At 46.8% G+C, this 22,342-nt stretch overlaps 1 protein-coding gene and 1 non-coding gene across 2 annotated transcripts; both read left to right on the forward strand.

Annotated features, from left to right (window-relative positions):
- The first annotated feature begins 512 nt into the window (after nucleotides 1-512).
- On the forward strand, nucleotides 513-5,997 carry NNMT (nicotinamide N-methyltransferase). Its single transcript, XM_042232945.1, is given in 3 exon segments — nucleotides 513-935; nucleotides 3,181-3,388; nucleotides 4,988-5,997. Coding segments are annotated over 3 exon segments (690 nt in total). The 5' UTR covers nucleotides 513-886; the 3' UTR covers nucleotides 5,421-5,997.
- Nucleotides 5,998-6,528: 531 nt separating this feature from the next.
- Nucleotides 6,529-6,601, forward strand: TRNAG-CCC (transfer RNA glycine (anticodon CCC)). The gene has a single exon. It is a non-coding gene; the product is annotated as a tRNA-Gly (tRNA).
- The last annotated feature ends 15,741 nt before the right edge of the window (nucleotides 6,602-22,342 follow it).

Raw genomic sequence — 22,342 nt, forward strand, 5'->3', positions numbered from 1 at the left:
CGTAGTTCAGAAAACACTAAAAATTAAAAGCTAACTAAGACATCTCATCCAGGGCTTCCTTAGTGGCTCAGAAGGTAAAGAATCTGCCTGCAATGCAGGATACCTGGATTTGACTCCTGCGTTGGGAAGATCCCCTTGAGGAGGGCATGGCAACCCACCCCAGTATTCCTGCCTGGAGAATTCCCATGGACAGAGGAGCCTGGTGGGCTAGAGCCCATGGGGTCACAAAGAGTCGGACATGCCTGAGTGACTAAGCACAAGACATCTCATCCTAGGATCACTCATTTATACTGGGGCCTTGCTGGAGATTGCATTTAAAAATTAGGCGTGCTTTTTAAATAGTTTGAAAAATCACTGTAGAAGGGGATACAATAAATGGAGCAAAAGAGACTAACACTTCCAAACAAGCCAAAGCCACTGAAAAGCCTGGGGGCTGGGGAAGAGAACCGAGCAGTGAATGGCCAAAGGGAGGCAGGTTCAGGAATCATCCTTTGTTGGCTGCTCTGGCCTTCATTCCAGTGTTTGTTCTGAGGGCTGGGGGGAGGACAAAGTCTGAGCCCCGCAAAGAAGGCCCCAGGGAATCAGTTTGCCTGCTGCTCCTTCCTGGACAAAACTCACTGCTCTTCATGGCTCTTCAGGAACGCAAGGAGCCTGATGTCTACCAGGAGAATTTTGAGCCCACATCCTACCTGGAGTATTACAGGATGAACCAGGATCCCATCGGTGATGAAGTCCTCCATTTCCTGCTAAAACACTACAACGCCACCTTTAAATCAGGTGCTGGTCTCCTTCAGCCCTGGGGGAGGTTTGTGGGAGGAAGGGTGGCCACGCAAATTTTAAATCAGATGCTGGTTTTCTTTCATTGTAGGGCAGTCTTCGAGTGGGAATGGGAAAGGATGGCCAGACCATTAATAGCAACTTGGGATCTTCAGAGGGTATGGCTCTGCCCTATAGGAAGATTTTATTAAAAAAAAATTTTTTTTTTCTTGCAGCATGTGGGTTTCCTCTAATTGCAAGGAGCTGGGGCTACTCTTCGTTGAGGTGCACAGGCTTCTCACTGTGGTGGCTACTCTTGTTGCAGAGCATGGGGTCTGGGCACTTGGGCTCAGCAGCTGCAGTTCGAGGGTTCAGATGCCCCACGGCATGTGGAATATTCCCAGGTCATAGACTGAACCCATGTCCCCTGCATTGGCAGGTGGATTACCAAAGAAGTTAGGAAGAGTTTAGATACACTTGCTGTATGGTACATGGTGGTATCCTCTCAAAGTTTCTGAGGTCAGATTTTTCTCTTCCCATAAAGCCTGAGAGCTGTGGTCTTTGACCATCCTGAGTAGGCCTGTCTTCTCCCTATCCCTTGCAAGGGAAACCTGAAGGGCATCCGAAAGTGTAGGGAAGCTTTGGTCTCGTTTGGGGTGGGCTTTGCCCTTCTGCCTGATCTCCACTGTGGCTCATGCAAACATCATGGGTGGTTGGCTCTCAGATTTGCACCTCCCTCCGTCACTACCACCCCAGGGAAGTATAGTGCTAGGCTGGCTGGACCACTAAAATCAAATGCTGGGTATCTTTTCATCATTCATATGGGAAGAAAACATAACCCAGTAGCCAGAATTTCTCCAATTAAAATTTTCTGGCATCAAATTTTCTTAAGCCTTTGATGCCTACTTCAATTTATTTGCTACTGTACCCTACAGATATAACAACATACAGACAAACACGTGTAGAAGCAGATTAGCTGGCTCATCTCAGCAGTCAGTCAGGACCAGCTGGTTTTCTGTCCTCTTGGCCTTGTTGTTTATCTTGGAAGCCCCCTGTGTGTGTGCTCAGTTGTTCAGTTGTGTCTGACTCTGTGTGGCCCCATGGACTGTAGCCCGCCAGCCTCCTCTGTCCATGGGATTCTCCAGGCAAGAATACTGGAGTGGGTTGCCATGCTCTTCTCCAGGGGATCTTTTGGACCCAGGGATCAAATCGACATCTCTTATGTCTGTCTGTATTGGCAGGAGGGTTTTTTGTTTTTGTTTTTTACCATTACTGCCACCTGGGAAGCCCCTGGAAGCCCCTTGCCAAGGTCCAAACACTCTTGATATTTTGTGTCAACCAGTCTCTTGTGGATGGAGAGAAACAAAACAGGAAGGGGAGGCCAAGTATTCTTCACAGGCCCTGTTTTCTGCTTTTAGTCCCCAAACGGCCAAGCACGTTTCTGGGATACAGTTGATACTCAATAAATGTTTGCTGGTTGATCTTTGGAACATTACATGTGGTCTCAGTGGGGCCACAGGGCACATGAACAAAGAGTGCTTGGGACAGGGAAACCAGTGTACTCAAGAATTGAATCAGCTTTCTCCTTTGGACACTTTTTAAAAATTCAGTTAATTTATGTATTTCATTGCTACATGTGGGCTTTCTCTAGCTGCAGAGAGCAGGGGCTGCTCTCTAATTGTCCTGTGTGGGCTTCTCTTGTTGTGGAGCACAGGCTCTAGGGCACACAGGCTCAATGGCTGTGGCTTGAGGGCTTAGTTGCCCCATAATATGTAAAATCTTCCGGGATCAGGGATCAAACTGTGTCCCCTGCACTGGCAGATGGATTCTTAATGACTGGACCACCAGGCAAGTCCTGGACACTTTACAGTGGTAAATTGGTAGGTGAAATGTCAACGCTGGTTCTTTAACACTCTACCCCTAAACAAGCTCCCTTGTTCCTAACACTCCCTTCCTGCAAAAACTCTCCATGCTCAGTGTGCTGGAGCTGTTAGTGCAGCAAGGTTCCCGGTCCTGGAGGTTACATGCCCTGATGGTCAACTCCCTGTGCCGTCTCCCAGTGGAGCAAAAAGAGCAGAACCTTTTGGGAAGTGTGGGCCTTGGAGCCCTGCTGCTGCTGCTAAGTTGCTTCAGTCATGTCCGACTCTGTGCGACCCCAGAGACAGCAGCCCACTAGACTCCTCTGTCTCTGGGATTCTCCAGGCAAGAACACTGAAGTGGGTTGCCATTTCCTTCTCCAATGCATGAAAGTGAAAAGTCAAAGTGAAGTCGCTCAGTCGTGTCTGACTCTTAGCGACCCCATGGACTGCAGCCTACCAGGCTCCTCTGTCCATGGGATTTTCCAGGCAAGAGTACTGGAGTTGGGTGTCATTGCCTTCTCCCAGGTACTAATGATTCAGAAGAAATATTCCTAATCCAAAACAGGTGGGCTGGAAGGGAAACTCCTGATTGACATCGGCTCCGGGCCCACCATCTACTAGTTCCTCTCTGCCTGTGAGTCTTTCCAAGAGATCGTCGCCACCGACTACACAGACAAGAACCTCCAGGAGCTGGAGAAGTGGCTGAAGAAGATGCCAGGGGCGTTTGACTGGTCTCCAGTGGTGAAATACGTGTGTGAGCTTGAGGGGAACAGGTAAGCGGGCTGTTGCTTGTTTTCAGATCTGCATAGATTTCACTTAGCTCCTAATCAAGAGTTTTCCATGGAGTTTGCGTACAAATGGCAAGGCAGATGGAGACTAAGAAGGAAGGAAGTTAGTGGAACCCCAAGCAGAAAGGAGGAAGAGTGAGATATGAATCCTATAAAGACCAAAAGGGGCAATAGGAAGAGCCGGCTAGAGACAAACCTGGAGCCAGGAAGAAACATCACCGAGGTCCACAAGGAAGCCAAGGTCTGAGTCCAAGCAGGAGAACCCTCCCGGCTGCCTTCTTTCTGATTGGCTGGTGCCCTGTTGTTCCAGTTACAACCTGCAGGGAACTCTAAACTTGTGGAATCTTTTTGTGGATTGCAGGAGATAAGGGTTGGAATTAAGACAATCTTACATGGCTAGTGGAACAGAATTTACTTACCTTGTATATTTTCATTTAATTTCAAGGCACCAGGAAGATCCACCATAACCCTTCCACTCGGCAAATATCACCCTCCCTAGTTAAGATGGTTGAAGTTGTGCATTAGTTTCTTATTCCTTCTGCTTAAAACTATGATTTCCTTCTTACTTTTTAAACATTGAGGTATAGTTAATTTACAGTGTTGTGCTAGTTTCAAGTATATAACCAAGGACTGAAGCTGAAGATGAAACTCCAATATTTGGGCCACCCGATGCAAAGAGCCGACTCATTGGAAAAGACCCTGATGCTGAGAAAGATTGAGGGCAGAAGGAGAGGGGGAAACAGAGGATAAGATGATTGGATGGCATCACTAACTCAACAGACGTGAGTTTGAGCAAACTCTGGGAGACAGTGAAAGACAGGGTGGCCTGGTGTGCTGCAGTTCGTGAGGTCAGACAAAGAGTCAGACATGACTTAGTGACTGAACAAAACTATGATTCCATACACATATACTTATATGTATATATATATATATATATTCTTTTCAGATTCTTTTCTATTATGGGTCATTTAGGTTATTAAAGATACTGAGCATAGTTCCCTGCACTCTAAGTAGGTCTTTGTTGTTTACCTGTTTTATATACAGCAGAGGGTATATGTTAAGACAATGTGTTTTAAAAAATACAGAGCTGGAAAGAGCAGGCCTTTAAGTGCTAGTACTTACTCATACTGCAGAATGCCTGTGGCCCACATCCTGGGAACAGGCATAGGTAAGAAGGGAATGTGTGAGTCGAGGAGGAGGTTGAATGGAGTGGCCAGGGGCCCCCCACAATGTCCCCCAAACTCACACTGTAGTCTTGCTTCTCTGAGTCCAGGCAGAGATTCTGTTTCTGAGGGCACTTGCCGGGTCATGTGAGATACGGGCTAGCAGAGAGAGAACGGGCTAACCACCAGGGGTGCAGGGCCGGAAGGGGGCCCTTGAGCCGTGACCCCAGGGTGGGCAGGTGCTGGGCTTCACTTTGTCCCCAGCTGGTCTCCCTATGGGACTCAGTTTTCTAGTCTGTAGAACTGGCAGCCTGTGCTCTGGGAGCCCATACGCCAGGCAGAGGATGGCTGAGAGTGACGTGAGTGGTCCATGTGATGAGCGTGACCCAGCCGGCCTCTCTCTTTCTTCCCTCCCATCCAGAAACAAGTGGGCAGAGAAGGAGGAGCGCGTAAGGAGAGCCGTCACCCGGGTGCTCAAGTGTGACGTCCTGAAAGAACAGCCCCTGGAGCCCGCGGTCCTGCCCCCCGCCGACGGCCTCATCTCCTCCCTGTGTCTTGAGGCTGCCTGCCCCACCCCGCAGGCCTGCCGGGATGCCCTGCGCCACCTCAGGACCTTGCTCCGGCCCGGGGGCCATCTGGTGCTGAGCGGGAGCTTCGAGTCCACCTTCTTCATGGTGGGGGACAAGAGGTTCCCCACTCTGCCCCTGAATGAGAAATTCCTGCGGGAGGCCCTGCAGGAGGCCGGCTTCATCATTGAGAAGCTGGAGAAGGTCGCTCGGGCCGCTGAGACCCACGTGGATAATCGCACTGACTACACAGGGCTGTTCTTCCTGGTGGCCCAGAGAGGGGACTAGAGGCAGCGGCTTGGAGGAGCGGGTGGTCAGGGGGCTGGCTTGGGACCACCCCTCTGCCACCTCGTTTGTGTTTCTCTCCATTTCGCCAGCTTCACATCTAACGCTTGCTGGCAAATGATCGCCAGGTCAATCGGGATGCTTCTCCCAGAGATGTTTATAATGTATTCCACTAATGGCCCCAAGCTGGGAAAAAGAATTGGACCAGAGAAATAAAGCTGCACCTCCTTCCTTCTGGGCTCCTTCAGGGTTGCATGGAATGAAGTGGGAAGGACCCTTCCCCGCTCTCTGATTTTAGGCAATTCAGACTGCACGCCTTCTGAGCTCAGTCTCCACCTCCCTCCCCATGCCTGCTAATCCTGCAGCCCTGCCCCTTGAAATGGAAAGCACATGCATGGATTTTGATCCTTGGCTCTCTGATTCAACTTGCTCTTGTGACTTTAGGTGGGCACCTAATATCTCAGAACCTTAGTTTCCCCATCGCTGAAATGGAAATCATCACACCTCTCCCCAGGGTTTCTGTAACACCCAAAAGGTATAACATGAATACCCTTGGTAAATAACCATGTGAACAAGTGAAGTCGCTCAGTTGTGTCTGACTCTCTGTGACCCCATGGACTGTAGGCTACCAGGCTCCTCTGTCCATGGGATTTTCCAGGCAATAGTACTGGAGTGGATTGCCATTTCCTTCCCCAGGGGATCTTCCCGACCCAGGGATCAAACCCGGGTCTCCCGCATTGTAGACAGACGCTTTACCGTCTGAGCCACCAGGGAAGTCCAAGCTTGTGTGTTTTTTAAGCTTGGCTGACCTTGTAGAGACCTTGTCACAGGATGTGATAAGATGGCATAAGGAGTTCTGAAGAGAGCTAGAGAAGTTGTTTTCCTTTGCTGTCCAGTGAACCCCACCTAACCCCGTCTGGGGCAGGGATGGGACACAAGGGAAAGACTTTTTGAGGGAAGTAGGGAGCAAATCGGTGAAAGGGTGACCAAGAGTAAGCCAAGTGAAGGAGTCGCGGTGAAGGGCAGGAGCTTCTGGTACAGGTACTGAGACCCAGAGGGGAGACAACATACTGTGCTGGGTGAACTTCAAGAAAAACTGAAGACAGGAACTTCCCTGGTGGTCCACTGGCTAAGACTCTGCACTCCCAATGCAGAGGGTCCGGGTTCAATCCCTGGTTAGGGAACTAGATCCCACATGCTCCACCTGAAGATCCTGCATGTTGCAATGAAGATTGAAGATCTTACATCCTGCAACTAAGACCTTGGGCAGCCTAATTAATTAATTAATTAATTAAGAAAAGAAAAATTGAAGACACTTGGGTTCCAAGATTGAGGCTCTGTCCCTTGAGGGACTGCTAATACATGTGGTATGGGAGAACAGGCCAGTGTTCAGAGTGGGAGGACGAGTGTCAAATCAGTGGCGATGGGTGGCGCTGGAGGTGGGCAAGCAAGCAATTTAGTCATTCAGCAAATATTTGTCAAGTGCCTGCGTCCAGCTGGACACTGTAATGTCAGAACCTTTGCCTAGGGCTGGTCCTCATGCTAAACGTGGTTGCAACATTGAAGCCCTTGATCACATTCTACCCCATGTGTGTGTATCTGGGGTATATTTTTTGTGTATGTGGGCATGTGCACACATGTGTGTGTGTGTGTGTGTGTGTGTGTGTGCTGATCATGGTAGTAGAGGTGGGTCACATCTATCCATGGAACCACCACAAGAGTGATCAGTGAGGTTGACTCCCAGAGGCTGGGTTTAGATCAAGACTATCTCCTAGAACTTGCCTGCAAGTCGACAGACCCAGAGGCTGAGTGCTAACACCCCATCCAGGGCGAGCTCCAAGTATCCACTGGGGTGTCTGGCCAGAAAGCTGAGCTGGGCTGGGAAAGCATTAGGCAAAGAGCAGGTGGGTGGGCATATGGGGAGAGTGTCTGGGGTGGGTGTTCTTGGCAGGACTGAGGTGCCCAGTCTCTGCCTCCCTGCATGAAGTGTGGGCATGTAGCTGGGCAATATTTTTCTGGGGCCCTGGTGTTAGTTAACACGAGCTTTCACATCAGGAGCTGTTGGCTTCCTGACACAAGCAGCAGGTTACCATATATGCTTCATGGGCCGCCTGTGAGTGGGCATGTGAGTGGCTTCATGATTTCCATGGGGGCGCATGTGGTGAAGAATCTGTCTACAAAACAGGAGACCCGGTTCCATCCCTGGGTCAGGAAGATCCCCTGAAGAACGGAATGGCATCCCGCTCCTGAATTCTTGCATGGAGAATTCCACGGACAGAGGATCCAGGTGGGTTACAGTCCGTGGGGTGGCTAAGAGTCAAACACGACTCAGTGACTAACGCTTTTTAATGTGTGTGAGACAGAGCTAGTGACAAGGGAGGGTTTACAATTCGCTGAGACAACAGGCTTCACACTTCTGCTAAGCACCCTTTGAGCTGACACAGGGCCCTAGGACTAGGCAGAATTAACTGGGAAGAGGAATAGTGATGAGAAGCAGAGATGAAGGAAGGATCGGTTCCTGCTCTAGAACGAAGGAAGTTTTCAGGTGGGAGAGCAGCCAAGATGCATTATAAAGGAGGGAGATGGTTGGAAAGGCATTTCCCCTGGAGGAAACAATCCTGTTACAAAACCTGGCCTTGGGAAGATGCTGGGTGAATGATGTGATGTTTGTGCTGCCTGCAGGGTGGGCTCTCTATTGGAAAGCAGAGGGAGGCGAGGCCCGGGGGGCAGTTCCGGGCCTTGGGCTCTGCGAGTCTCTCCAGGGGTAATCAGAGTTTGTCAATAAATATTTATTTAGCATCTGCCATCTGCCAGGCACTGAAAGTGTGAGAACAAATTTGATATAATTCTTGCCCTTGCCAGGCTCACAGACAGTTCTGATCCCATTACAGGAGGTGACAGCACCCAGAAGGAAATGCCCAGTTTAGGGGAGATCAAGAAAACATCACGAAGAGGTAATGTTTATTTTTTAAAAATATTTTTACGGTGCTCCAGTGACGAAGACTCTGTGCTCCCACCGCAGGAGGCTCAGGTTCGATCCCTGGTCAGGGAACTAGATCCCACATGCTGCAGCTAAGACCCAACACAGCCAAATAAATAAATAAATATTTTTTAAAATGTATTGGAGTATAGTTGCCTTACAAGGTTGTGTTAGTTTCTGCTGCATGGCAAAGTGAGTCGGCTACACATATACAGGCGTGCATGCTAAGTTGCTTCAGATGTGTCCGACTCTTTGCGGCCCTATAGGCTGTAGCTTGCCAGGCTTCTCTGTCTGTGGGATTCTCCAGGCGAGAATACTGGAGTGGGTTGCCATTTCCTCTTCCAGGGGATCTTCCCAATCAAACCCGCGGTTCTTACATCTCCTGCAGTGGCAAGTGAGTCCTTTTCCACTAGCTCCACCTGGGAAGCCCAGGAAATGAACGTGAAAGTGGAAGTCTCTCAGCCGTGTCCGACTCTTTGCAACCCCATGGACTATATCCAGTCCGTGGAATTCTCTAAGGCCAGAATTCTGGAGTGGGTAGCCTTTCCCTTCTCCAGGGGGTCTTCCCAACTCAGGGATAGAACCCAGGTCTCCCGCATTGAAGGCAGATTCTTTACCAGCTGAGCCACAAGGGAAGTCCAAGAATTCTGGAGTGGGTAGCTATTCCTTCTCCAGGGGATCTTCCCTACCCAGGAATTGAACCAGGGTCTCCTGCATTGCAGGCAGATTCTTTACCAGCTGACCCACCACGGAAGCCATACGTTTACATATAGCCCCAGATTTTTGGATTTCCTTCCCATTTAGGTCACCACAGAGCACTGAGTAGGGTTCCCCGAGCTACGCAGTAGGTTCTCATTAGTTATCTGTTTTACATATAGTATTAATAGTGTGTGTGTCAATCCCAGGTTCCCAGTTCATCTCACCCTCCCCACCCTCCTCCTTGGTGTCCATGTTTGTCCCAAAGAGGCAATGTTTAAACTGAGCCTTGGACTAACCATAAATACCAGGTTGCCAGGCAGACAGTAAGGCGGAGCGGTGGGCTGGGGTGTTGAAGGCATTTCAGGAGGAGGAGGAGGCAGCTCGGCCCTGGTGGGAACCATGGGCGGACATCAGGCATCTCTGGGGAACCTTGATCAGGAAATGCATGCTGCGCGGCTGCTCCCTGCTGGGCCTGTTCTATATCTAGGGATGCAGTGACTGAGTCCAACCAGGCCCTGCCCTCAGTCTCCTTGCCCTTGAGAGGGGTGGGGAAGTGAAAGTGAAATCTCTCAGTCATGTCCGAGGCAAGAATACTGGAGTGGGTTGCCATTTCCTTCTCCAGGGGAGCTTTCCGACCCAGGTATCGAACCTGGGTCTCCCGCATTGTGGGCAGACGCTTTACCCTCTGAGCCACCAGGGTGGCAGGCAACAAAAGAGTGGGCCAAAACAACGGTGTGAGAAGCCCCGAGAAGGAAATAAACAGGGCGATGCTGTGGAGAGTAACTGGGGCAGAGGGTGTTCTGGAGGACAGGGCAGGTGGTCCTGCTGAATGGGAGTCGGGGAGTGCCCTTGGGGAGAAGGAGGCAGGGGACCAGTCCTAGCCCAGCTTTGGATGAAGTTTCCCATGTCCTTCACTCTGTGGACACAAGGGGGCAGCCAAGACTTGAGCTTGGCAGGCAGCAGGGCCAATGGGGCTGGAGGACTCTTATTTCACTCTTGCTTGTCCACCGCCGACTCATTGTCTGAGCCTGCTCTCCTGTCCAAACTGACTGCTGAATGGGGGGATCGGGAAGAGGAGGACACTCCCAAGACAGCACCCTGACTTTCACCACCTTCACTTAACCGTATATAATTATGACGGCCCTCCCCCTCCACCCCTACCCCACTGCCCCACCTCACCCAGAGCCGAGGCTAAGGTCCAGGAGAGCTGATCAGATCTGCTGCGTCAGAGCCCAACTAGAGATGGCGCCTAAGTAGTCAGGATGACACACCAAGGGAGAGGAACCCCAGCTGGCCTGTGGAAGGGAATTCTTCTGGGGCATCTCTGCAGTAATGCAGACCTCCCCGAAGCCCACAAAACTGGGACAGGAGAGCCAGGTTCAGTGGCCAGGACATAGTAAGCCCATCAGATCCATCCAACAGCTGTTACCGCATGTATTAGGTCTTGCTCTAGTGCTCGGAGTACAAAGGGGAATTGGACACAGAATTGGATTCATATTCTTTCCAAAAGTTCACGATCACGTAAGCAAATGGCCATCGTAACGTAGTGTGGTAAGTTCAGTGACCGTTGTGCAAGACTCAGAAGTGCATTCACCCTCTGGGGGTGGGATGGAGCCTTCCAGAGAAGGCTTCCTGGAAGCAACGCCCAGGTTCAGGATAAGAAGGTTTAACCAAGCAGAGGTAGAGAGGGCTTTTCAGGCAAGGGAAAAGGGTGAGCAGAAGGCCGAAGTCGAGACAACATGGGAGGTTTCCCTGGTGCTCGGCGGTAGAGTGTCGGTCTCCCAGTGCGGCAGACACGACACGGGATCCATCCCTGGTTCTGAGCCGAGCCACGTCTCAGAGCAACGAAACCGTGAGCCACAACTATAGAGTCAGTGCCACAGCAAGAAAGTAGCCCCACTCGCTGCAACTAGAGAAAGCCCGCAGTCAGCAACAAAGACCCAGTGCAGACAAAAATAAATAAATAAATAAAATACTAAAGAAAAAAAGAAAGAAATGACATGGGAGCGAGGTTAAAAGAAGTTCTGGTGTGTCTGAGAACGTTCCAACCTCACACCCTTTAATGCTGCGACCATCTTAACAGGCTCAGGCTCCAGACCTGGCTCTTGCCTACCTCTCCCGCCAGTCGAAAAGGCTTCCTGAATGAACTCTTTTGTACATTTCCATGTGTTTTGGGGAACCAAGCTTTTCCAGGCTAGAGCCTGCAGGATTAGGGAAAACTGGATGCTGGAAAGAGATGAGAAGGCTGGGAAATTAGCCTCTGGGTGAGCCTTTCCCTGGGGGCTCTTCCATGTCCCTATTCTTAATAGGTGATGCTCCTGCAAATTGGGGACTGAGGGGGAAACTGACAAAGAAAGTAGTGACAGGGTGCTTTCAAGAGGAACCTGGGCTTCCCAAGGGGCTCGGTGGTAAAGATTCTGCCTGCCAGTGCAGGAGCCGCAGGTTTGATCCTGGTCTGGGAAGACCCCACATGCTGCGGAGCCGCTAAGCTCACGCGCCACAGCCACTGAGCCTGTGCTTTAGAGCTTGGGAGCGGCAACTACTAAGCTCACAGGCTGAAACCACAGAAGCCCTCACACCCTGGAGCCCATGCTTCCTGCAACAAGAGGAGCCATGCACACCCCACCCCCTGCTCCCTGCAACTGGAGAAAGACCTGCACAGCCATGAAGATCCGGTACACCCAAAACTAAACAACATTCTTCTAAAAGAGAGAGGAATCCAGGTATGGGCTAAATAAATAACAAACGCAAAAATGAAACCTGTAAGGCTAAAATCTGGTTAACTAGGTTATGTAAAAATTAGATTCCTGAGTGGTGAAAGACCCCAATAGCCAAGGTGATCAGGCAGACAGATTGGAATATTTGCGATGGTAAAACCAACCAGAAACTGATACCTTCTAGAAGATACAGATGAACAAGAATGACAAGAAGAAATCCAAGGGGAAAAAGGACAGGGACGTGATAAGAGAATTTACAGATGAGGAAAGCCCCAGAGTAATAAACATCTTACGGCAGAGATTGTCTAATTCCTCACCAATTTCCATGTCTTCTCTTCTTTGGCACACAGCGCATTGCATTTCCCAGGCTGTTTCCCATGGCTGAGTTCTGGCCCGAGGAATGTGACCGCATCTGTGCCTGGCGCAGCACACCGTGAGTGCCATTCTCTGAGGGCTCTCTCTTCCGGTCCCTGTTGGCTGTATGCGGAGAATCCAACAGAGGACCCTGAGGCCCTAGAAGATGACAGAGCTGTGCAATAGAAGCCTGACCACCTGGAGTAGTGCTCTGCCCCTGACCCTGGCTACGCTGCACTGTGACGTGAACAAAAAATAAGCATTTTTGTTAATAAACCATTTTTGTTGATGGTTTTGTTAAGCCATTGAGATCCGGAGTTTGTTATGTTGCCTAGCTTACTCATTCATACTCATGTTTAGATGTACTCAAGCTCACCGGAGAAAGGCAAAAAATATAGGTATTTATATATACCTCTTCACTTATTCTCATGAGACTGGCAAAAACTGGTACAGTAGATCAATCATTCCAAGAAGCGCGGTAGGGTTTGGAGGCGCGCGTGTGAGTCTGGTAACACAGCAAAAGCCACGCACTGCTGGTGGAGACTGGTGCAGCCTTGCTGGGGGCAACCTGGTGATTCTTAGTAAAATTAAATATGTGGTTACCTTAGGACTCAGCATTTCTACTCCTGGGAATATACCCCGTGGAAAGGCTCACATGGGTCCATAGAGAGACCTAGATATCTACAGAACGTTGTGCTGGGATTTAGCGGCGACTTGAGTGTCCATTACTGGGGGCGTAGATAACAAATGCGGGGAAGCAAGTCAGGAAGATCCATGGTCAGAAGCAACGGGCCACATGTGCACGCAACAGTGAGAATGGGCCTTCAAAGCAGAGTGGAAATGGCGTAAATAAAAATATATGCGGAGACTTCCCCAGTGATCCAGTGCTTATGAATCCACCTTCCACGCAGCGGACTCAGTTTGATCCCCGGTTGAGGAATTAAGATTCCATGTGCTGCCAGGCCCTGCAGCCTGGGCCCTGCAGCTACTGAGCCCGAGAGCCGACACAGAAGATCCTGCAGGCCACAGTGAGGACCCTGTGGGACGAAGATCCCACGCTCCACAACAGACCTAACACAGCCATAAATCAATATTTCAAAAACCCTGGATACAGTCCCTGGTGGCTCAGTGGTAAAGAACCCGCCTGCCAATGCTGGATACATGGGTTTGATCTCTGGGTTGGGAAGATCCCCTGGAGAAGGTCATGGCAACCCACTCCAGGATTCTTGCCCAGAGAATCCCGTGGACAGGAGCCTGGTGGGCTACAGTCCATGGGGTTGTGCAGAGTTGAACATAACTTAGAGACTAAACAACAACAATGATGGAGCAACAGTACATATTTTACAAAAATACACATAAAAGTATATAATAAACACTTGGGAATAATTGGAAAACGGGAGGGAGAAAAGAAAATAGAATTGAATGGGTGAATTCACTTGCACCACACAGATTCTTCCTTTCAAAAGCTTTCTGACAAGAGATTGAAGACTGACAATCACAGCTTTTTTTCCCTGAGACTTGGCTTCCTTTACGGAGTCTGATTTTCATGAAGTCACTGTAGATTTCTTCAATTTTTCAAAAAAGCCTGCATTCAGCCTTTGCTGTGCTTTTCCTAATTTCCAAGCATTCTCTTTTAATCATCTGACCTCATGCGTTTTCCAAAACTAAACAAAGAGAAACAGAATTACTAAATCCAATCATAGTCCAAAAAGCTTTTACTCAGAACATGAAATGATTTGTTTTTTTACATATATAATAAGCAGAGGGAGAAAAGAGTGAAATACATCTTGCTTGTATTTGTATAGCATTATTAGTGACAGGACGGGTGTCCTAAATATACTGTAACATTACAGTAATTAGTAGGAAACAAGAAAAAAAAATCAGTGGAAAAGAGAAGATAGCTCTAGTTAGATCTTAGAAAGTATTATAAATTCTTCCCCGCCGGCTCAAAGGTAAAGAAACTGTCTGCAACACAGAAGATGTGGGTTCAGTGCCTGGGTTGGGAAGATCCCCTGCAAGAGGGCATGACAACCCACTCCAGTATTCTTGCCCCGAGAATCCTATGGACAGAGGAGCCTGGCAGGCTTCAGTCCATAGGGTCACAAAGAATTGGACATGGCTGAAGCGACTGAGCATGCACGCACATAAGTATTGCAAGTAGGTACATACTCAAGGAGGAAAGGACGCAAAGAAAAATAATCCAAAGAGCACAGAAGGCACTAAAGGTGTCAGCCTTTGCCAGGTGGGTGTTATGGGAGCAGCACGCTGATCTCTGGCCTCACTGCTCTTTGATCAGCATGACCTCTGCTGGGTACACGCTGATCTCCATCCAGCTAGCAGGCCCCCCTGCCACAGCCAAGAAGCTCGGAATGCCCTGAAGGTGTTTGAGCTCCTCTGAAGTTCAAACACCTCGCGTCCTATGGGGTTGGGCAGGGGCTGGACAGCTTTTGGCTGGATGATGACATTGACCGAGGCTGAGGCTCAAGCACTTTGTTCTTTCCTGAGCAGCCCTCCCCAACCCCACCAATTTCTCTCCCCTTAGCCTTCTTCCTGTGGCCAAGGAGCTCACCACTCATGTCTTCCTCTCCTTCTTGTCTTTGACACCCTTCTAAAAACTTTCTGCAACCTGGGCAGTGGGTTCAGCGGCCAGGTTAAAGTGTGGAGATTCATGAGTATAGATAACCAGAAAGATAACTAGATAAGCAGAGCTTCTGGCCAAGCCAGTGTCAGTGTGGCTGTGGGTTTTCAACTCGAGGCTCTGTGGGAGGACGCACTGTTAGAGGCAGAGGGAGCAAAAGGTAGCTCTCTGCACTCACACTGCCCTTCTCATGGTCTGAGGGGACAGCTGTCCTTTCTTCCCCACAGGTAGGCAGGACTCTCAACCAAAGAGGGAAGCTGAGAGGTTGTGGACTTTAAGAAAAACCTCCCCACTCCCCTGCAATTAAGGCTCAGATTAATCATCCCTGGACTCACCATACACATTCATTAAACTCTCAAGCAGGCCCTGTGGGACAGCATCAAATCTGATGAGTTATCATTTTGCTTGTAATTTTGTTTATTTCTTGTTAATTGCCAAGAACTTGAAAGGCTCCCAGATTGGTGGTTCCTCTGATTGGAGGAGTTGCTTCATTTGGCTCTGCTGGGACTCTGATCTGGGGGCTCACACCTGGCCTCAGGTTTGGTTTGAGCAAAGAATCCGGAAAGAGGCTCAGGAGACCCACTTCTCTGCCGTTATTAACGAGCCGCCCCCACCCCACCAACCCCTGACACACACCGCTGTAGCAGGCAGAGGCGATGGGAGCAGGCTCCTAATTGCTGCGGCATGCCTGGGCGACCGTTGCTTTCTTGGATATCAGCAGAAGCCACGGAGTATAATAGTATAAGAGATCACTGCTGACTGGGATCTGATCATCTCTGGAGCATATCGGGCCGCTGATCTAAAGTAAGCCTTGATGTCTGAAGCACAAAAGGACTTCTTCCAGAATTGGAAAGAGAAGCTTGGGAGGAAACTTGAATGGCAACTTCTGTAACGTTCCCCGCCATCCTTGCCCTACTTTTGTTGAGATAGTCCTTTATCCTTTAGTGCCCTTGAGTGATTTAACCCCACTGGATAAAACTGTCGCTGAGGACCTACTTTACCGAGGAAACTGGGGAAAACCTCCATGATCAAGTACCCTGGGTGTCTCCATCTGTGCTTGTTTTAAAAGCGGCTCTGCATCTAGGCGGGCAGGATTTTTTTTTTAAATTGTGAGATACTGTATACATAGAAAAGTGTTCACAAAACATTTACAAACAGTGTAAAGATTCATAGAAAATAAACACCATGGGATCACCCGTGAGTTAGGAAGTAGAAGACTGGAGAATCGTCCTTCACCTCAGCATAGTCCCTTCCTTTCCCTCCAGAAGGAACCACTATGCTGAATTCTGAAGCAATCATTTCACTGTTTTTCATGCTTTTAGGCATCATTAAATGATACAGTTTACTCTAGCCTGTTTTGAACTTTGTATAAATCTGATAAAAACGTCAGTCTTTTTTTATGACTTGCATCTTTCACTCTGTAGCATTGGAAGAAACATCATTGTTGATACCTGTAGCTGTAGCTATATATATTTTGTTGTTTAGATGCTAAGTCCTGTCTGACTCTTTTGTGATCCCACAGACTGCAGCCTAGCAGGCTCCTCTGTCCATGGGATTTTCCAGGCAAGAATACTAGAGTGAGTTGCCATCTTCCCAATCCAGGGATCGACCCTGTGTCTCCCGCATTGGCAGGTGGATTCTTTACCACTGAGCCACCAGGGAAGCCCATGTATATTCTTTACATATAGTTTTTTAATCCACCTGAGTTAATTTCTCCGTATTATATTGTCAAGTGAGGTTCTAATTCCATTTTCTCCCCTATGGATGCTCATTTATGTCAGCGTTATTGACTGAAAAGTCTGTCTTTTTGCTATTGACCTGGGATGTCACCTCTGGCATTCATCCAATATTCATGGGAGCGTAGGTCCTTTTGTGGGTTCTCTACTCTGCGTCGTTGGTCTATTTGTCAATCCCACGCCGTCTTAATTACTACAGCTTTATAATAAGTATTACATCTGGTTGAGCAAGCCCTCCTACTTTATTCTTCTTCTTCAAGAGTAGCCACTCTTGGCCCTTGGTGCTGTCATATAAATTTTAGAGCTGGCTTATCAAGTTCCGGCGAAAACCTATTGGGATCTTAATTGCGATTTTACGGAGTCTATAAATCAATTTGGAGAGAAATGACATCTTTACAATGTTGAGTCCTCCAATCCATGAACTGGTATATTTCTCCATTTATTTAGGTCTTCTTTTATGTCTCTCGATAAAATTTTATAATTTTCTCCATTAATATCTTGTACATGTTTTGTTGGATTTATTCCTCAGTACTTCACATTTTTTAATGCCATTGTGAATGAAGTCTGTTTTAAATTTCATTTTATAACTGCTGCTGGTTAGAAATTAATTTTTTTACATTGACTTGGTATCAAGAAACTTTGCTAAACTTTAATCCTAGTAATTTATTCAGATTATTTTTCACTTTCTATATATATCATCATCTGCTTATCTTATTTCTAATCCTTATACACATTTTTCTTACCTACTGTGCTAAGATCCCCTAGTCAAATCTTGAATAAAATTGATAATTGTTAGCAATCTTGTCTCTGTTCTCAAGTCAAAGGGAAAGATTTTTAAATTGTCATGATTAAGTATGATGTTTGTTGACGTTTTTGTAGATAATCCTTATCACATTAAGGAAGTTGCATTTTATTCCCAGTTTGCCAAGAGCTGTTTTCATTGTGAATGGATGTTGAATTTAAGCTTTTTTCCCTCACTATTGACTGGATCAGAAGTTATATTTCCCTTTGATATGTAAATAAAACTATCTACATAAATTTATTTTTTGAATGTTAAATTGACTTTGGGGGATAAGCCCACCTGGTTTACAGTATAACTCCTAAAAGAATGCGCGTTTCAGGCTTAGGTTTGAAACCTGGCTGTACCATTATCTGGAGTGACCCTGGCAAATTACTTAACTTGTCTCTATCTCATCATATGTGAAATGGGGATATAACAGTACCTGACTCACAGAACTATTGTAAAGTTTAGTAATATGTTCCAAATGCTTAAACCAGTGTCTGGAACATAGTATGCACCCTCTAAGTATTTGTTGTTTGATTGGCCAGACAATAATTGTGTAGGATTATCGTACTTGTATTCATGAGTGATTTCAGCTTGTCATTTTTCTCGTAAATAACCTTGGTATCATGGTTTTGCTAAAGTTATCAAATTACTCGAGGAGTGTTTTGTTCTTTTTCTGTTCTCCGAGTTTGTGTGAGATTACAATGTTCCTTGAATATATGGTAGAACTCGTTTGTGAAGCCATCTGCCCTGTAGGTCTTGTGTGGGAAAAAAATTTTAAGTTCACCATTGGTTATAAGTCCATTCAAGTTTTGTATGGGTTGTATACTTACTTAAGTGTATACTTAGGCAAATATAGATTTTAAAATAAGGTTATTCATAATATCTAGTTATTATCTTTGAAAGGTATGTAGCATGGCATGACATTCTCTTTTTCATTGCTTATCTATAACCACAAATGACATTATTTTTTTATATGTTTGTTAGAATTACCCACAAATTATCATTCTTCATTCTTTCTTGAATCTCAGACCTTCCCTCTGGGTTCACATTCCTTCCATCTGAAAGACATTATTTAGGATATCCATTTGATAGGAACTACTAGAGGCAAACTTCCTTTTTTGTCTGAAAATGTTTTTATTTTGTTTGAGTTCCTGAAAGACTTTTTCTTGTTAAAGATTCTAACCTGACAGCGACTCTTTTCCGCCCCATCGACAATACTGTTCTCCTGTCTTCAGCCTTCCTTTTGCGCCCTCCAATGTCAGTTCTCAGGGCGACTATCCCTCTTTGGAGATAATCTGCGGTTTTTCTCTGGATGTTTTCAGCATCTTCTCATAGTCTTTGGTGTTTGGTGGTTTTAGCAATAAAATGTCTAGTGATAGGTGGCTTTTACATATCTTGCTTGGGAGTCACTGGACTTCTAAATATGGTTCTTCATAGAATCATTACGTGGATTAAATGAGTTAATATTTGTAAAGTACATGGAACAGTAGCTGCACAATATAAGTATTTCATAAATATTACCTATTATTGCTTGTGTGTATTGATATCTGTACCTGTTATTCATTGCTTCACAGCTCTAGCCCGCCCTTCTGCCTTATGTGATGTAAGAGCTGGATTCTACAAACATAATTGCCCTTTGCCATGTAAGAGAGGGTCAAGGGCCATTATGAGGAAGCAGCTTTTTATCTCTGTTGTTGTCGTTGTTCAGTTGCTCAGCTGTGTCTGGCTGTTTGTGACCTAATGGACTGTAGCCCACCAGGCTCCTCTGTCCTCCACTATCTCCCAGAGTTTGCTCAAATTTATGTCCATTGCTCCCTAACCATCTCATTCTCTGCCACCCTCTTTTCCTTTTGCCTTCAGTCTGTAATCCTATGTGTGTGTAGGTTGCTCATTAAGTCTGACTCTTTGCAACTCCATAGACTATAGCCCACCAGGCTCCTCTACCCATGGAATTCACCAGGGAAGAATACTGGAGTGAGTTGCCATTCTCTTCTCCAGGGGATCTTCCTGATCCAGGAATCGAACATTGGTCTCCTGCATTGCAGGCAGATTCCTTACCATCTGAGCCACCAGGAACACCTATCTATAATGATATCTTATTCTGACTATCAATCTTGATGGCTTCTGAAAAGGGTGGGGGAAATGGATTATGAGGTGAAGGGAAAAGTAGTACAACCATATCAAGGCCACATATAAGCATTATTTTTAAAGTTCCCCGGTAAAATGATCCATCGGTGGGAATAGTGTGCATTTCCCAAGGTAAGGATTCCATGTAAGGGAAGCTAAGATTTCTCAATACCTTGAACAGAGAACCTTGAATAGAACAGATACTGTCAAAGTAAACCAAATATATCACCCCTATAATATGCCACTTTGGCATATTCATTAGTGCGAATTAGAGGTTAAAGCATCTGCCTGCAATGTGGGAGACCCAGGTTCGATCCCTGGGTCGGGAAGATCCCCTGAAGAAGGAAATGGCAACCCACTCCAGTATTCTTGCCTGGAGAATCCCATGGACGGAGGAGCCTGATGGGCTACAGTCCACGGGGTCACAAAGAGTCAGACATGACTGAGTGACTTCACTTTCACTTTTCACTTTCAAGAAACAGCAGGTACAGGGATACTCTGACTCTTCTTTTTCTTCCTGAAAATAGGAGATAAAAATCTCATATGAAAGATGCCCTCCCTGGAAAGAAGACATTCCAATCACTGGAGACAGGGAATTTGGGGCTGAGAAATTTGTGCAAACAAACCTGGTTGAACCAATCCCGATCTTCCTAGTCACTTCTTTACCATTTAGTATCCTCGCCCCAAATCCCTTTGTTTTGACAATTCATCACAATTTTATTATTTCTTCATCTAAAAGGTCTAAAAGCTTCCTCCTCTGGTCACATCTTCAGGACTTCCTTCTGTTGTGAAGACACCCTTGTATACATTAAAAAAATTAATTAAATGTATATATTTTTTCCTGTTACTCTGTCTTATGTCCATTTAATTCTTAGGTCCAGACAGAGACCCTAAGGGGATAGAGGAGAAATTTTTCTCTCCCTACTATGCCCATTTTACACACTGAAACTGAGGCATAAGAGTCTCAGAAGCTGGGTTTCCCTGGTGGCTCAGTGGTAAAGAATCCACCTGCCAATGCAGAGGGCAGAGGTTCGACCCCTGATCCAGGAAAATCCTGCATCCACAGATCAACTAAGCTCCTGCGCCACAACTACTGAGCCTGTGCTCTAGAGCCTGGGAGCTGCAGGAGCATGAGGCAAAGATCTCCCAGAGGAGAGCATGGCAACCCAGTCCAGCATTCTTGCCTGGAGAATCCCATGGACAGAGGAGCCTGGTGGGCTACAGTCCATAGCATCCCAAAGAGTCGGACATGACTGACGTGACTTAGCACACACAGGAGTTTTACATTTTGTTCCCAACTAACCTTTTTGGTGTCATGCAGTCTCTAAAGTTCCACTGGGTTTAAGCTAGCCTTTTATTCCATTTACCAGGGATACTAAGTCTGAAATCAGAGAGATATCAGGTAGTATGAAAGTCAGATAGCATGCGTATTCCAACGTTGTTCTTTTTCAAGGTTATTTTGGCAAATGTGGGATCTTAGTTTCTCAATCAGGGCTCAAACCCTCAACCACCTCATTGGAAGGTGGAGTCTTAACCACTGGACCACGAGGGACATCCTCACTTAGTGTTAATATTCTCTTCTCTTTCCAGCTTCTTAAGGTGGAAGCTTGGATCATTTAACTTCACTCTTCAACATTGTTTTAGCTTCATCCCATGATATTTGATATGTCATATTTTTATTATCCAATTTAGCATATTTTATAATTTTCTTTGTGATTTCTTCTTTGACTATAAATTACTTGCAATTTTTGGGGGGTTAATTTCCAAGATTGTTGGGCTTTTTCCTAGATTTTGTTATGACTTGTAATTAAATTTCATTGTAATCAGAGATTTATTTTGTGGCCCAGCATATGGTCTATTTGGTGAACACTCTATGTGCTTTCTTCCTTGAATAGGCTGCATATTGTCCAGTTGTTGGTATAGTTTCCATGAGTGAGTGAGTGAGTGAGTGAGTGAAGTCACTCAGTCGTGTCCGACTCTTGGCGACCCCATGGACTGTAGCCTACCAGGCTCCTCCCTCCATGGGATTCTCCAGGCAAGAGTATTGGAGTGAGTTGCCATTTCCTTCTCCAGGGGATTTTCCCGACCCAGGGATTGAACCCGGGTCTCCAGCATTCCAGGCAGATGCTTTAACCTCATAGATGTTAATTCAATCATGTAGATCGATAAAACTGTTCAAACATTCTGCATGAGGTTTTGTTTACTTGTTCTATAATTACTGGGAGAGAGAGGTGTGAAAATCTCAAACTATGATTGTGGATCCATCTCCTGCTCCTCATAGTTCTGTCAACATTTGCTTCATGCATTTTGATGCTTTGTTACTAGTGGCATACATTTTTAGGATTGTTATGTCTTTTTGATGAATTGACCATTGTATCATCAAGAAATATCTCCCTTTACCTCCAGTAATACACTTTGTCTTGACGTCTACTTTGATATTAATATGGCCAGACCAGCCTTCTTATTCTTGAAGTTGGCATAAGGTGGTAGGGACCCTCTAAGGTGGTCCCCACTAATCCTCACTCCAAGTTACTCATGCTGTTGCTTAGTTCTCTCAGTCTAGTCAAGGCTACGGTTTCTCCAGTAGTCATGTATGGATGTGAGAGTTGGACTGTGAAGAAGGCTGAGCACCGAAGAATTGATGCTTTTGAACTGTGGTGTTGGAGAAGACTCTTGAGAGTCCCTTGGACTGCAAGGAGATCCAACCAGCCCATTCTGAAGGAGATCAGCCCTGGGATTTCTTTGGAAGGAATGATGCTGAAGCTGAAACTCCAGTACTTTGGCCACCTCATGCGAAGAGTTGACTCATTGGAAAAGACTCTGATGCTGGGAGGGATTGGGGACAGGAGGAGAAGGGGACGACAGAGGATGAGATGGCTGGATGGCA

This window comes from Ovis aries, chromosome 15, assembly GCF_016772045.2.
Source record: "Ovis aries strain OAR_USU_Benz2616 breed Rambouillet chromosome 15, ARS-UI_Ramb_v3.0, whole genome shotgun sequence".
NCBI lineage: Eukaryota > Metazoa > Chordata > Mammalia > Artiodactyla > Bovidae > Ovis > Ovis aries.